A 15,626-nucleotide genomic window follows, 5' to 3' on the forward strand; every position below is an offset into this window, starting at 1 on the left:
CTAGAATTTCACACATGCACAGAGCCGCGTGCACGTTACACACCTGTGCATGCACAAGCAGATCCATTCTGAGTCACACACAAACACACACACACACACACAAACACACACACACCCTTCTCTATTTGCTGTAGGTGTCCTGTGAGACTATTTGGCATGCTACTGTCTTTATAGCTCCCCTCAACCAGCATTTGATGGTCACTTTAACAGGCATCATCTAATATTTATTGACCTGCTCCGCTGTGGGTTTAATGCTGGCCGTTGGGTCTGTGCTGTGGTTAACCTCTCGCAGCTTAGCGTAGCATAGCGCTTTAACAGCATGAAAACCTCATTTCTCTGACTCCTTGAGGTTTTCTCACGCTGCGAGCTCGCTCGGAAGCTCTCCTCTCAGTCATGGTTTGAAAGGATGCTGCATGCGCCCCGCGGCTCTGACAGCCTGTGCATCTCAGTTGTTAATTGTAAAAAAAAAAAGCATTTCGACTTTTATTGTAAAAGCGTGCTTCAGTTTGACGAGCAGCTGTTTGACCCTTGTTCCAGCATCATGTGAGGCAGAGGCGGCCTTCAGGTGAACTCAGGCGCATTTGTGGCGACAATATAAGAAAGACCTGCTTCAGCATTATGTAACACTGTAAATCAATCAAACTGTTTCTCCACTTGTTGTTTGCGTGTGAGACGGCCAGAGAAGACACATGAAATATTCCAGTGCAGTTAAATGCATGTTTTGGTTTGTTTGTAACAAAGTAGTGTGAACTCTCAAGCAGCTAAACCAAAGGAAAGGGAAGTAAACCACAGGTGTGACCACGTTCTGTGTTACTGACCCAGTAAACCCAGATATCAAGAGACATGTTTTTAGGTTTCTGTGTTTGGAGATGGATCTTCGTGCAGTGGGTAGGGTCAGATCAGATTTTAAGTGTTCTTAAAAGGCAATAAATAAGTAATGTCACCTCTCTGGCAGGGAGAAGCCTGAGCTGGTGTGTGAAGCTCAGAGGCACCAGGCAGTGAGTTGGTCTCTTCTGTGAGCAGCACTGGCTCATAAATCACACTCCTGCTCAGGAGCTGTTCAGGGTTTGAGTATTCAAGGAACTGAATTAAAAAACTAGAATGTATCACAGTCTGTTCTTACATGATGTGAATGTTTGCCCAAACACAGAAACACACAACTCTGAACGTCCTCCCTCAGTCATTCTTCTGCTTGTCGTTTTCCACAGAACACAATTATTGAGCTACATCAGCTAAGCTCTTTCTATGTGTGTGTATGTATGGGGGGTGGAGGGGTGGGGGGGGGCTCTTGTGTGTGTGTTTATGTGTGTTCTTGAGTGCTTCCCCAGTGAGCTGCCTAAGACACGGTGGTACCAGCCCTGCTTCTGGTAATTGGATGTCACCTCGCAACTTGACCAGCAGCAATAATTGCACACACACACACACACACACACACACACACACACACACACACACACACACACACACATACACACAATCGCAGGGGATTTTACGCCACTGGAATACAATTACAGCCCAATAACAGGCGGCCACAAAAGAAGGATTAGTGCTGGAAATGGCAACCTTCATCTGTCTACATGGTCATTACAGGCAGATCTGGCAACCTCAAGGCTTTAACCCCCAATGCAACTCTAGGGGTTCTGGTGTGTGTGTATGAATGTGTATGTGTGTGTGTGTGTGTGTGTGTGTGTGTGTGTGTGTGTGTGTGTGTGTGTGTTTTCTGTTGCCTCAACTTTGCCTTGACTAATTTAATTTGTTTTTGTCTGAGTATTTTTGTTGTTAAGTAGATTTCTGACAGGAAGTTCTCTCCAAACTCAGTTCACACATAAGAAATTTACCAGTTTGCCAACCTGCTAAATATGGCAGCTTCACCATATAAGATACTGGCTGGTTTGAATAAAAATTGAAGATACTCTTTCAATGCTACATACTGCTCCAGGTCATGTGGACACATAGAGTGAGAGTGTATTTGAGCTCACCTGCTGTTCCAGTACAGCAGAATATAAATACAAGAGTGTGGTTAATCATTATGTTCTCAGTGATTTCACTCTTCTTTAGCTTTTAAGGAAACTGGCTCACCAACTGGAGACATTCATACCAGCTTCCCCAGCATTGTTGTCCTGGTCCAGAGTATGAATTTTGGAAAACAATCAACACAGTAACCAAATTGTAGTTGCATTTTGTACAGGAAATATAAAGACAGTGTTGCGTAATTATTGTTTTCATTATTCTGAATGTGGCTGTTACTTTGTCTCATTTAAGTGATTAATAAGGTTCATATTTCATTTAAAATGCACTAAAACTATAAGATGTTCAGGTAAATGAATTCATGACTCTCTCTGTTCCTCTCCCTCTCCCTTCACATCTCCTCCCCCTCTTTCTGTCCTGTCTGCCCCCCCCAGTCAAAGAGGGCAGGAATCTGGTTCCTATGGACCCCAACGGTCTGTCAGACCCCTACGTGAAGCTTAAACTGATCCCAGACCCCCGCAGCGAGAGTAAACAGAAGACCAAGACCATAAAGTGCTGCCTCAACCCAACCTGGAATGAGACCTTTAAATTGTAAGGCTTTATTACACCATGTTTGGTGATTCCTTATTGTCTTTATCTTTCTGTCTGTCTCTCCCTTTTCCTCTCTTCTAATTCATGAAGTCTTTTTTCCTTTTGATCCCTGTTCCTTCATCTATCTCTCTCTCACCCAGTTCTTTAAGAGTGTTTTAGGAGCACCACATTACGCTCGACATGTGTAACCGCTGGCGCTCACAGAAACATCTGGCTTCCTCTATTCATAAAATCTGCTTTTGGGGTTTCCTGAAGTCATATTCTTGTTAAGCTGCATCTCATAGAAGAAGACTGATATTTGCATTTTCAGGCATCAACGGACAGCTGCTATTATGTTTTGTGTGTTTTGACACATTAACAGAGGCCACAAATTGTTATGTCAGGACCAGAATGGGAATGATGACTGCTGTTTTTTAACAGTTAAAAACTCAACAGAAAGGGGTGAAAATAGAACAACACCTAAAGTTACCTCTCTCAGCCATCAATCCAACTGTCAATGTCCTCGCTTCTCTCGCAGCCACCTGAAGGAGTACGATAAGGACCGCCGTCTGTCGGTGGAGGTGTGGGACTGGGACCTGACCAGCCGCAACGACTTCATGGGATCGCTGTCTTTTGGCATCTCGGAGCTCCAGAAACAAGGGGTGGACGGATGGTGAGATGAAAGGGGGTATGGGTGGATGAATGGAGAGGGGGGGGGGGGTGCAGAGACATGAGGCAGAGAAGCAGCTCAGGTAGAGGAGGAGGGGGAGTGAAGGTGACCTTGTTCATTACTGCACTGTTTGGAGAAATACTTCAGTTGGAGCTCCTCTTTTTATTCTGGCGATACTCAGAGCCAAAGCATCTCTACCCTGTCTCTTTATCTCCTCTTCTTTATCTCTCCACCTCCCTCTCTCGAGTTCAGTCTCTATATTCCTCTCTTTTTGCTGACGCTGCTCTGTCAGGGTTTTTAATGAGATGCCAGCGTTTGAGGTGGAATGGTGGAGGTGTGAGAGCGATGCCATTAAAAAGCTGATATTCAGAGCAGAGAGAACTTGTGTATGTGTGTGCTCCAAAGCCTCACACCTGCTGGCACCAGCATCAGGAGGAGGAACACAGTGAGAGTGGTATGAACATAACGGCTGAGGTTAAAAGCCGGAAATGCATGTGTTCTATAATGCTTTTGCCCGCTATCCAAACACAATACGGCTCAGTGCTTATTACAGTTTATGGGTCATTCATTTTAACAGCCAGCAGCAGACTTTAATTGTTAGCTGAAAAATACATCACATGAAGAACTGCAACCTGTTTGACTGTCTTCCATTACTTTAGACGTTTCCATTGTGCCGTTAACAGTGGATCACATGGCTACTGTCTGCTCGCTGATCCTGGACTAGAAAAATTAGGATGCTGTGTAAAACATAAATAAAGCAGAATGTGATAGCTTGCTTACCCTTTTTGACATATACTCAACTGAAAACAGTGCAAAGACAATATATTCAATGTTTTATCTCATCAACTTCATTGATTTTTGTAAATATCTGCTTATTCTGAATTTGCTGGAAGCAACATGTTTCACGTTTTCAAAGTGGTGGTGCATGCTGATTCACATTAGTTAAAGTATGTGTTGTGCATCGGGTAATATTCACATCGTTAAAGTCTGTCTCAGGTGGGCAGATTGTCAACAGCAGCCGCATAAAACTATGCCAAGTGTTGCTGTTTGTTGACAGCACTGCCCACATACAAGTCAATAAACTAAAAAGAATAAAACAGCATTTTGCCAATAAAAATGGTCACAATCAACAGGAGCCACATTTTCTGAGATGAAAAAAAAAAATAGGAAAGTAGGATCGACTGTGTCAAAGCAAAAAGTTTTGATCTGCGTCACTAAAGCATAAACACCCAACAACAAATGTTATTTACTGGAGATGCTGGAGGTCGTGGCATTAGTTGTAATGAGGCCAATATGAGAAATTATATTGTATTGATTTTGCTAAATGATAAGCATCTCCGCTCTGTTTTTTGGCCCGTCTCTGTCAGGCCGTGCTGGATCACCATGAAGGAGAGTGAATTACTAAATAATCAGCCGATTATTCTTTATAGACTTTAAATCACTGCACAAAGTGTCAGCAGTTCAGCTAATGGCAGCAGTTAAACGCTTAAATTGTATCAAGTAATTGGGAACTGAGCTGACTGAAAATATTCTTTCCTCTTCAGGTTTAAGCTGCTCTCCCAGGAAGAAGGCGAGTACTTCAACGTCCCCGTCGCTCCGGAGGGGGAGGAGGGCAACGAGGAGCTACGGCAGAAGTTTGAGGTGTGCATCGGTAGCTTTTAGGCTGTTTGCATTTTCACGTGGGAGCCTCTGCAAATGTGTGCCTGCATGTGTTTGGATGTGTCAGTATGGTATGCTTGTCTGTGTGTGTGTGTGTGTGTGTGTGTGTGTGTGTGTGTGTGTGTGTGTGTGTGTGCACTGTGCATCTGTGTGTGTCTGAGTGAGAGCCTCTCTGGGAGAGCTGTTAGCAGTTGGCAGGCACACTTATAGTACCATCCGGTCTGGCACACTGCAGGTCCAGACGTGTGTGTGTGTGTGTGTGTGTGTGTGTGTGTGTGTGTGTGTGTGTGTGTGTGTGTGTGTGTGTGTGGCTGACCAGTAGGCCCACTCATTAACACATTTGGCAGTGGAGAGGATAACCCTGCTCTGTGCCTTTCCTCTTTTTTCTCCTCTTTTCCGCTTCTCCTTCTGTCTTGCTGACATGAAGCCACAAAACATCAGAGTCATTCTGAAATGCGCTGATCACAGAGTGAAGTGGAACTGGTCGAGGGCAATTTTGCTTCTGTTTTCTCACCTGTCCCTGCTTCAGCCCAGATAGTGGTTAGAGGGTCGCCAGCAGACAGTTAGTTGAGCTTAGCGTAAAGACTGGAAACACAGGAGAACAGCGAGCCTGGCTCTGTCCACAGGTGATAAAATCCACCTATCAGCTCCTCTAAAGCTCATTAATTAACATGTTGCATCTCAGATGTTTAATCTTTGCATATGAATCCATCATAATAATAATGAAAAAACAGGCGAAAACAGGCAAAATCTTTTGTGATGCAAGCCTTAAAAGCGCAAGCTTTTACATGCGATGGTCTCTTTGTAATGCTCCCTGTTTATTTTCAAGTGCACTCATTTCTACCTCATACATGATGCTGCGAACAAAGTCTAGTGATAGATAAGTGCTGTGAAACAAGATTCTTTTCATTGTTGATAGTGTGTTCAGTTAAGAGTCTGGGTGTTGGCTTTATTGGGAGCCTTCTCTCCTCTCTTCCTCCTCCTCGTCTTCATTTTGCCTCCCTTTCTCTCCTTCACTTATCTATTTTGTCCTCTGTCACCTTCAGTGCCCCCTTGTGTGTTTCTCTCTCTTTATCTGTTTTTCTTTCCCTCCATCTCCTCAAGGTCACGGTCCTCAGACGTTCACTGAGACACAATCTCAAGGGGCCAGCTATCACACACACACACACACACACACACACACACACACACACGAGCATGTAGACAACTTCTAGGGAGGCACAGACAGACAGAGGGAAATTGAACTTTGGTAACATGACCTGCATACCTCCATTCACATCCCAATCACACAAACACACATACAAGCTAGTCACAGTAATAAATAATGCATGTTGTATGTATGCATGCACACACTCACACACACACACACACACACACACACACACACACACACGCACACGCAGTCAAACTCGTTACTGAAAGGAAATTAAGAAGTAGAAAGCAAGGCTTCCTCATTTCTCCATCTCGATTCAGTGTAATGAAGCTTTATTTGCATGAAGTTTTGATCAAAACACGCATCGCCAAATAATATGCAACCAGTAAAGTAAATAATACATACAATGAATTTCTACTGTCACCATTTCTTCCTCTTTATCCCTTTTTGCTTTCTTCCCTCTCACTCCTCCTCCACTTCAGCCCTTTTCTTTATTGTTCATTCTCCTTTCCTTTGTGTCTGTTTGTCTTTCCACTTCCTCCTATTATCTGCCATGGGGCTGGTGATAATACTCTGATATCCACAGATGCTAACTGTGGAAGAAGAAGAAGTTGTGTCAGTTAAAAAAAAAGAGCAAGTCATTTTCGTAGAGGACACTGGTTAAAAGTCCTCAGGAATAGTTTTTAAAATAGTCAAGCTGTCCCAGTTTTCACACGTCGGTTGCTGCACAGAGGCTGCGTTAGGACAGCAACGGGGGTGAGACAGACGATGGTTTGCTGTTTCATAATGAACAGTAAAGATGCCACCAAATAAGTGCACAAACACTCTTTATCCACAAATGCAGAAACCCGCCTTTAGTCAGATCGTGCTGCGGCCGTTCATTCTTCCTCCGCTGTTTATAATGTGCACAAACGTGGCTGTAGACAGAGAGAGCAGCATTAATCTCTGAAGGCTTTGACTGTTGCCTTCAGCATGCTCTGCTGCTCACAAATACCTCTACTGCTCCCCTGCGTGTGTGTGTATGTGTGTGTGTGTGTGTGTGTGTGTGTGTGTGTGTGTGTGTGTGTGTGTGTGTCAGAACAGATGGAGACAGATAGAGCCTTTTATCCATTGATGAGTTGGGAACCGTATGGCTCGCACACACACACACACACATAACACACACAGCACACAGCGCAGGGAGCAGCAGAATACTCGGATGCTGTCTCTGACAATTTTCAAGACGAGGCAGAGGAGAAATTACTGCACAGGACAGACGAAGTGCAGAGAGCCTCACTGTGGATCAGCAATTTGAGATAAGATAGGATAAGATGTACTCATCCTGCACCTCTGCCTCTGAGGGTGCAGCCGTTTTTTTAATTTCTTAAGACCGTTTTTTTTTTTTTTTTTTTTTTTTTTTTTAATTGAAGCATGGCTTAACAAAGTGAGATTATAATTAGATTAGATTTTAAGATTATAATAGTTTCGTACGACAGAGACGGGACGAGGGAGCGGGACAAGGTCGAGGCAGAGAGAGCCAGAAATGATCCGGAGTGAATAGACAAGAGAGACAGGGAAGTGGTGATGAATAAATGGAGAGTCAGAGACACAGGGCACATTTATAAAGATGAAGTAGAAATGAATTTCAGAGAAAAGAGAGGTGGTACAAAAACTTTCAGTCAGTGGGAGAGAGCAGTTGAAGGACAGAAACAAGTGGCAGTCATGACTGAATAGAGTGGCAGACTCTCAGGGAGGCCATATTTGTTATGGAAAGTGTGAAGTGGAGTGTAAAGTGCCAGCACGGAATAAATGATATAGAATGAACCAAAAGGCTAAAAACTTTCCCTTTAGAACATATTTATCAATTCCGCTCCTGTCTCTCCAACAAAAATGTTCGCTCTGTGATATTAAAATGCCCCAAATTTTGAATAAAGAGCCTCTGAACGTTTAGTGGAAACTTTAAACTTTTAAGGCTTGTGTGTATTTCTATTAGAACTTCGACTTGTGAAGTACGTGTTTCTGCCGAGAATGTCAGTGTAAAGTCAAGCTCCTCGTACTTTTTGTTCATTGTAGTGTTGGCAGTGATCTTGGATGACATTTCCCCTGGTGGGAAAATTCTCCCACCCTCTTAAACGTGGCATTCTTTTAGTATATTTGATGTGACTGGCATATTTAGCGTTTACCGTAACTAACAAGCCTCCAGATAAGTAGCAGCATGAATGTCAGAGTTTGCAGAAGGGCAGAGTGTGACCATATTTCACGTTTGGTCAGATACTGAATTGGTGACGCTAATCTTGGGCGTCCACCTTGAAATTGTTGATTGTACAGATCTTCTGTGCTGCAGGGTTGAAGATGTGTGTCAAGCATCCACGCTTTACAGGTTGTAGCTCCTTTACAGCAGCATCCATATTTGAACCAATGGGACAATCAGCGGCTGCCCCATCTTAACTTTTTTTTTTTAATGTTTGCATGCTTAAATATATAACAGTGATCTGACAACTCAACCCTCTATCAGTCCACTTACAGCCTGCGGTCTCTGTGAATGTTGCAGACTGTGTTTAACGCAGTCCCCCATTTTCTCTTTCTCTCATCTAGAGGGCGAAGATTGGCCCGGGCAAGAACACAGAAGGCAAGTCGGCCAACGCTGCATCCCGGTTCGACTCCAACGGCAACCAAGATCGCATGAAGCTGTCTGACTTTAACTTCCTGATGGTGCTGGGCAAGGGCAGCTTCGGCAAGGTGAGGTCATGGTGTTGATGATGCGTCCATGTCGGGGCCACAGGTGCATATTTTAGGATGTTTCTGCCTGCTTTAACATCACAGCAAATCATGATGTAGTGCCCCAAATGTTCATGACCTTAATTATAGACATGGAGGACTCACCTTTAAGGCTGCACACATTGTAAAGCTTCCATGGGATGTATAATATGTGTGAAAAGTATGCAAAGACGTAGTTAAACCAAGTATATCGGTGCTCTAATTGTGTGATGTGATGCATGCATCTGTGAGCATTCATGTTTGACTGAGCACTACAGCTCTGTATCCACACGCTGAGCTTAGAGGAGAGAAAAAAATGGCCAGAGAGAGAAGATAGAGATGGAGGGAATTAAAGGAGATGAAGCACAGGTGGACAGAGATGGATGAAGGGTAAGAGAGACGAAGAGGATGACATGACAAGTGGAGAGAGCGATGAAAGGAGAGGGAGAGACAGATGTAAGAGCATGGCGGCAAGGTTGACGTGAATGAATTGAGAGAGAGGTTAAAACGTCAGGCTGAATGAAAAGAGGGAGAGTGAGAAGGGAGGGGGACACCTTGGAGGGGGAAGACTGACGTGAGTGAATGAAAATCAGGAAACTGGAAACTGAGAAGAATGGGAGGATGTGGCGAGGGAGGGAGGGAGGGAGAAAATTTGGGTAAACGATGGGTAGAGCAGCAGGGTTGGAGAGGAAGAGAGAGAGAGAGAGAGAGAGAGAGAGAGAGAGAGAGAGAGAGAGAGAGAGAGAGCATTGTCTGTGTACCAGACCTGTATGCCGGCAGCCTGTTTCCATAGTAACAGGCATTTAAAGCAACACTGATGCGTCAATGTGGAGAGAGCGAGTCGAGGGTCGGTCATTACTGGAATACCCGGGACACACACACACACACACACACAGATTCCTGAAACATGCACGGATACGCATGAGTACACACCTTCTGTAGAAACACAAGGAACACACACATGTGAGGCCTGTGTTGGAGCACAAAGACACACACACGTATGTACACACATTCCTCATTTAGGCCTATTCTAAGTACAGCACATAGACATACATACAGTTTGTGTGGGAGGTCGGCACGTTCACCATCTGAGGACATCTGCATCACAATACTGCTGCTAAGATGTCTCTGTGGACACGCTTACAGTGTGGTGATATCACACACACACACACACACACACACACACACACACACACCTTTGTATTCGTCATTTTCAAGCCAAGCCTCTGTGATAGTGTTGATCGTATGTTTCAGCAACAGGGAAGTGCTCGGACTTTTTTCACTTGTTTGAAGGGGACAGGACTCAGTTGGAAAAACGTGTCACATACTTCTGTGCAGTTTAGCAACATTCGAGTAAAAATGTGATGCCGTTCGGTGGGTTGTTTGCGTATTTTATCAGGTCACTGTCAATCAAAGCAGATCAAACCACACCCACAGGGTCCTGATGAGTTAGATTAGATGAGTTTTGGACCATTAAGCATAACTGTAGTTTTCATTTTTGCTTATTTGTTCATGAATATTTAACGCTGTAGATAAATTTCAGGGTCTTTAATCGACCTCATGACAGCAACACAGCTCCAACCCCACAAAGCAATGCAGTGTGGACATGATAAAAACAAAAGGTAATCACCAAATGGCTAGTAAAAATGTTTAATGTGTTTGTTAACTTAAGCACATTAGCAGCCTGAAGAAGCCTGTGTGGGGGTAGACAGCACGTGCACACTGTGCGGTGGATGTGATCCATTGGGCTGTATAAGCTATATGATATATGGCAGTTTAGAATAACACAGCACAGCCCACTGTAATACAACATGGTGCAGTATCACGCGGTGCAGTGGAGTGTGCTTTCATTAGTTTTCCCTGGGTAAATTCACTCTGCAAGGTCAGCAGAGAGAACACAGCAGCATCATTTACGACACATGACAGTTTATGTCCTGAGGACTGCTTTCCCGTCAAATGACCCTGAACAACTTTCTTGGATAAAAGGGCATCGCCGATAGTGATAAACACCACAATTCATAGTGGAGTAGCCAGTTTAGGAAAGACACTGTGACCAAAAGACCTTGAGGAAGACACTGAGCCTCTATTGGATCATGAAATGTAACTCAGACGCTGAATGCATGAGGTAACTGCCTAAAATCACAAGCAGAGGATAGAAGGCGTAAAGAATCAAATGCTTCACCTTGGTGAGGATGCCAAACAGCTCCGGTTGTTACTCTGTGCCCTGTGCGTCTTCTGTGTTCGCAGGTGTTCTGGTTTTGGATGAAACCCTGTGGTTTTATGTCGTCTCTCTCTTGTGCCGGTCTTGTCCTTGTCTTTGTGGTTGCATTAAATGAGCTTCGGGGCCAGATGGTGTCCTCCCTCCTTGTTGCAACTTTATGGAGTTTGTATTTACATAGTGTCACACTGCCACCATATGTGATGAGTACACGCTTACACAAACACACACATCACACCAAAGGATACAACCAGCTTAGATCCAACTTCAACACAGAGCTAAACTTTAACGCTGAAGATTGTAATGCACACTCTTGAACTGTGGCTGCCCTCTGCGCAAACACACCTTCACAAGCTCACACACACAGACACACACACACACACACACATATACCTGTATGTCTTTGTCCATCTGTGCTGCACTCCCTGTAGTATCCCAAACCCAGTAACCCCTCCACATTACCATGCCTGAATATTTATAAGGCATAAACAGAAAAGATGATAAGTTTCCGATTTCTTAGGGGGAAGAAAATGATGAAGTGGACATAAGGTCACTCTTATTGCTCTATTCTCTGCGGTTTTGGGAAGAATAATCAGTATGATAAGTTTTCCATTTACATCACCAATCAGATCAGGCATCTACAGCAACTTATAACGAGTGAGCAGGTAGTGGTCGTGCTCACTCTCGGCTCGACAGAGTTTCTGTTTGCAGATGTAGAATATGTCTATCTTGCTTCCCCAGAGGGTTTGTATATTAAACATATCAATAAATCAATCAAACTCAGCTTAACTTGAGCATTTGAGCCGTCAATTTCCGAGTCACTATAGGTTCACCCTGCGTTTCATGCCAATTGATATCAGAAACGTCATGAACGGTTTTAATATGAAATACGATCGGATGAAAGATCCTTTGTTCAGGTCCCAAAACTCAATTAGCCTTGTGGGAACTACAAACTCACCATGCTAGCTGTATAATGTAAAGCTCAGCCGTTTTTCCTCCATATTCTTCCTGCCCGTGCACGGCCTTGTTTTAAGATGAAACGTTTATTAGTTTTAGAACGACAGGAAGAGGAAGGGTGTGCAGGCAGTCCGCTAGCTTCAGCAGAGCGCTCTCACATGTAGAAAAAGAGACTTTATCTGCGTTGATGATTTACATAAATTACAACTTTTCTCAGTTTCTGACAGCTGTTCTGGGTCTCCTGTTCCGTGCATGGGGCCTTAGGGAGGTCTTTGCTGTTAGCATACTGTCACAGAAACCCACACAGACCCCTTCAGCAGTTACACTTGCTCATGTAATTCTCCCATACAGATTTCAGCCAGTGACCTTGTGACCTGGTCACAAGCCTGCTTCAACTGTATGAGATGACCTGTGAGCTGAGACTTGACCTACATTTTGCCTGCTATTCACAGCAGCAGCTATGAGATTCTTCAGCAAAGACGAGATGAGGACAGGAGAGGAGAAAGGAAGAGGAAAAGTAGGGAAGGGAGACGTCGAGAAACAAGAGGGAAGGAACGGTGATGGAGGAGGAGGAGAGGAGAACAGGATATGGTAAACAAGAGCTGCGAGAGGGGAAGACGAGACAGAAACGTTTACTCCTCTGTTTGAGAGACTGTAAGCAGTATGAGTCTGACCTTGGCTACAAGACATTTAATCTGCAGAGTACACACACGCACAAACCACACACATACACAGCAATGCAGAGGCATCGCACAGTGGTTTCATCCTTGGCATCAGGTGAAATTGAAAGCAGACGTGCTTCCAGACTTCACAATTAAAACAACAAGGATTTGTGGATTGCCCGACTGCTGCCTGCCAGTCTCTTTCTCTGCCCTTCTGTCTGTCTGTCCTCCCAATCCTCCCGCCCTTCACTTCCTCCTTCAATCTGTCCCCCACTTTTTAAATCCAGCTCTCCTCACCCGTTCACCTTCCTTTATCTCCACCCGCCCCCACACTGTGCGCCCCGAAAGAAACACAAACGCGAAATAATCCCCTCTTTCTCCTCTTAGTCTTTTTCTACTTGGTCTCCTCCCCGATGTTCGTGAAGGGCAATGAGAAGCTGAACAGTATGAAAATCTCGCTTCGCGTGGTTAACTGCCCCTCCTCTTTTCCTCTTCTTTAGTGAAGTAATGGCAGAACAGAGCTGCACGGCATTAAGATTGGAGAGAATAATTAATTAAGGCCGCTAACTGTGCGGTCCTGGTGTGAAATCTTTGGTTGTTGATACAAAATGGCAACTGTGAGAAATGTGCGCTAATGGTCAATTCAGCCTTGGCACCCAAACATGGCCATCTTCACAACTTTTCAACCACTTGCTGCCGCTCTGCTTGTTTGTTCTCACACAGCACGCTCACTGTTTACAATGATAACAGTGGCAGATTGAAGAAAGCAGACATTAAACATTAAATGTCTAGACAACATGGAAACACAAAGGGTGTTGTTCCTGTATTGTAGTGAAGAGCTTTAGTTAGTTAGTGCTCGTATGACAGTTATGATCAGGAAAAATCAAGTTCAGACAGTTTTTGTCATTCTAATGAAACCTCGATTGGCTTTATTAGCTTCCACAACTGTTCTTGCTGTATTTTCAGGCTTTTAGGACGAGGACTAGCCCATGTGTTTGCCAAACTGTTCGAGTATTCCCCAAAACCAGTAAAGACTTAACATAACTTCTGGAACACTAGTTAGTGAATGATGTGCTCGGCGGCCTCCTGCAGGCAGTGAACTATTCATCCTGATGTGGCCACAACGGCATCTCACGTTAGAGCAGATGAACACGTTGTTTAATCCATTCCTCACACTTTTTGCCTGTAGGAGCGAGAAAACAACACTGACGGTTGCAGAGCTGTGATTGGACAATCATTGCTTGGCGGGGGGTTTAGCGAACGGTCGATTCTAACAGTGCGGCATGTGTTACGACCAATGTCAACACAGCAAGCGCTCAGAATGTGCACGACGTTACACAGGATCCAGTGCAGACACAGCGCGGTGAGCTCCGTGTCTGTGGAATGAAGAACATATGAAGCCAGCGCTGTGGCCCAAACTTGCTCTTTATTTCGCTGCATTTTCAAAACGAGGGTGGCACAAAGGGATGATGCAAGTTGACGACATGTGTGCTTGCTTTTTTTTTTTTTATTTAACATCTCCCTGCTATGAATCACTAGGCGTTTATCTCACAATTCGACGTGTCTCAGAATGGATACTGTGAAGTCTGACACAAATTGCAAAGGAGATTTTATTAGATCTATCTCTGGCGGTGTAACATGCAATCACACCATGTAGGAGCCTTTTATCACCTTCCCTTCTGGCCTGCCTTTCTTTTTCTTTCCACTTCTTCTGTTTTGCCTCTCCTCAGACACATCTTGAAAGGATACATTCTCTCTCCTCTTCTCCCGTCCTTCATCTCTTTATTTCTACTATGCCTGTCTAATTGGAAACAGCTGGCCTGGCTCTGTCCATATCTAACCCAAACAGTCACTGAAGCTTTCCTTTATCCCTGCCCTTTACAGTACCTCCTCTATCTCTCCTGCCTTCCCTGCCTCCCACATCCCTCAGCCCCCCTCCCTTCCTCGTCCTCTTTCTCCCTCTTTCTTTCTTTCCTTCCCTGCACTCGTTTTTCTTCAAGGTGACGTTGGTAGAAAGGCATGACATCAGATTTTGAATGTTAATGAATTTACCTTCTTTGGATTTCCCATCGAGCCTCTCTGTCCTCTCTGCTCCTCTCCGTAGGTGATGCTGGCAGAGCGTAAAGGGACAGACGATCTGTACGCTATAAAGATCCTGAAGAAGGACGTTGTGATCCAGGATGATGACGTGGAATGCACCATGGTGGAGAAGAGAGTGTTGGCGTTGCCTGGAAAGCCCCCGTTCTTAACACAGCTGCACTCCACCTTCCAGAGCATGGTAGGCGGGCCCACCGATTATCACTTGTAACACTTGGAAGATGTCGTGGAAAGTATTGTCTAATCTTATGAAAACAGCACCTTCTTTATTGAAGCATCAGTTTGACGTTTTGGGAAATATGTTGGTTCATCGTTTTGCAAAGATTAAGTTGATATCAAATCAACATCATCATCTATTACTTTGTCCAGGTTAAGTGCAGAAGTATCTCTCTGTTTAATGCAATGCACTCTGATCCTCAAAATGATCCTGCAGCTGACACCTCTTTAAAACCATTTCAACTAAAACTGAACATTTGAACCTTCACAACAGATTGATTTAATGCAGGACTGTTTGACCTGACTGCATTCATTTTTGGAAGGTGTACCTAATAATCATCTAACACACACAGTATAACTGTGTATTTAGTGTCGGACTACTGTACTCCAACTAAATATCTAAAAATATCATACTGGGACAAAGCAAAAAAGAATGAAAGTCAGGTCATGGAAAGTCAGGGTTCATGTCCTATGTGAAACCAAAGTGAAGGCTTGTTTCTTTTTTAAGTCACATATATAACTAACATGGTCATTTTTAGCCAAACTAAGATCTTTTCCCAAACCTAACCAAGTAGTATTTGTGCTTAAACCTACCCAAAGTGTGACCATTTTACAACGTTTATTATTTCAAGTTTTATTTTGAACCCGACGTTGCACATTTATTATTGCTAACTTTGACTGCAGAGGGGTACCCAGTGCCTTAAAAAATAACACCAAGGG

The 15,626-nt window shown here is 44.1% G+C and overlaps 1 protein-coding gene across 2 annotated transcripts in view; it reads left to right on the forward strand.

Moving 5' to 3' along the window:
- The window catches only part of prkcbb (protein kinase C, beta b), a 91,219-nt gene that overhangs the window by 47,493 nt on the left and 28,100 nt on the right, over positions 1–15,626 (forward strand). For both annotated transcript variants that reach the window (XM_076753172.1, XM_076753171.1), the window contains exons 6-10: positions 2,403–2,559; positions 3,077–3,211; positions 4,753–4,849; positions 8,595–8,738; positions 14,698–14,871. In XM_076753172.1, coding sequence (XP_076609287.1) covers positions 2,403–2,559; positions 3,077–3,211; positions 4,753–4,849; positions 8,595–8,738; positions 14,698–14,871 — 707 coding nt within the window. The remainder of the gene's footprint in view (positions 1–2,402; positions 2,560–3,076; positions 3,212–4,752; positions 4,850–8,594; positions 8,739–14,697; positions 14,872–15,626) is intronic.

This window comes from Chaetodon auriga, chromosome 16 (genome assembly GCF_051107435.1).
Source record: "Chaetodon auriga isolate fChaAug3 chromosome 16, fChaAug3.hap1, whole genome shotgun sequence".
NCBI lineage: Eukaryota > Metazoa > Chordata > Actinopteri > Chaetodontiformes > Chaetodontidae > Chaetodon > Chaetodon auriga.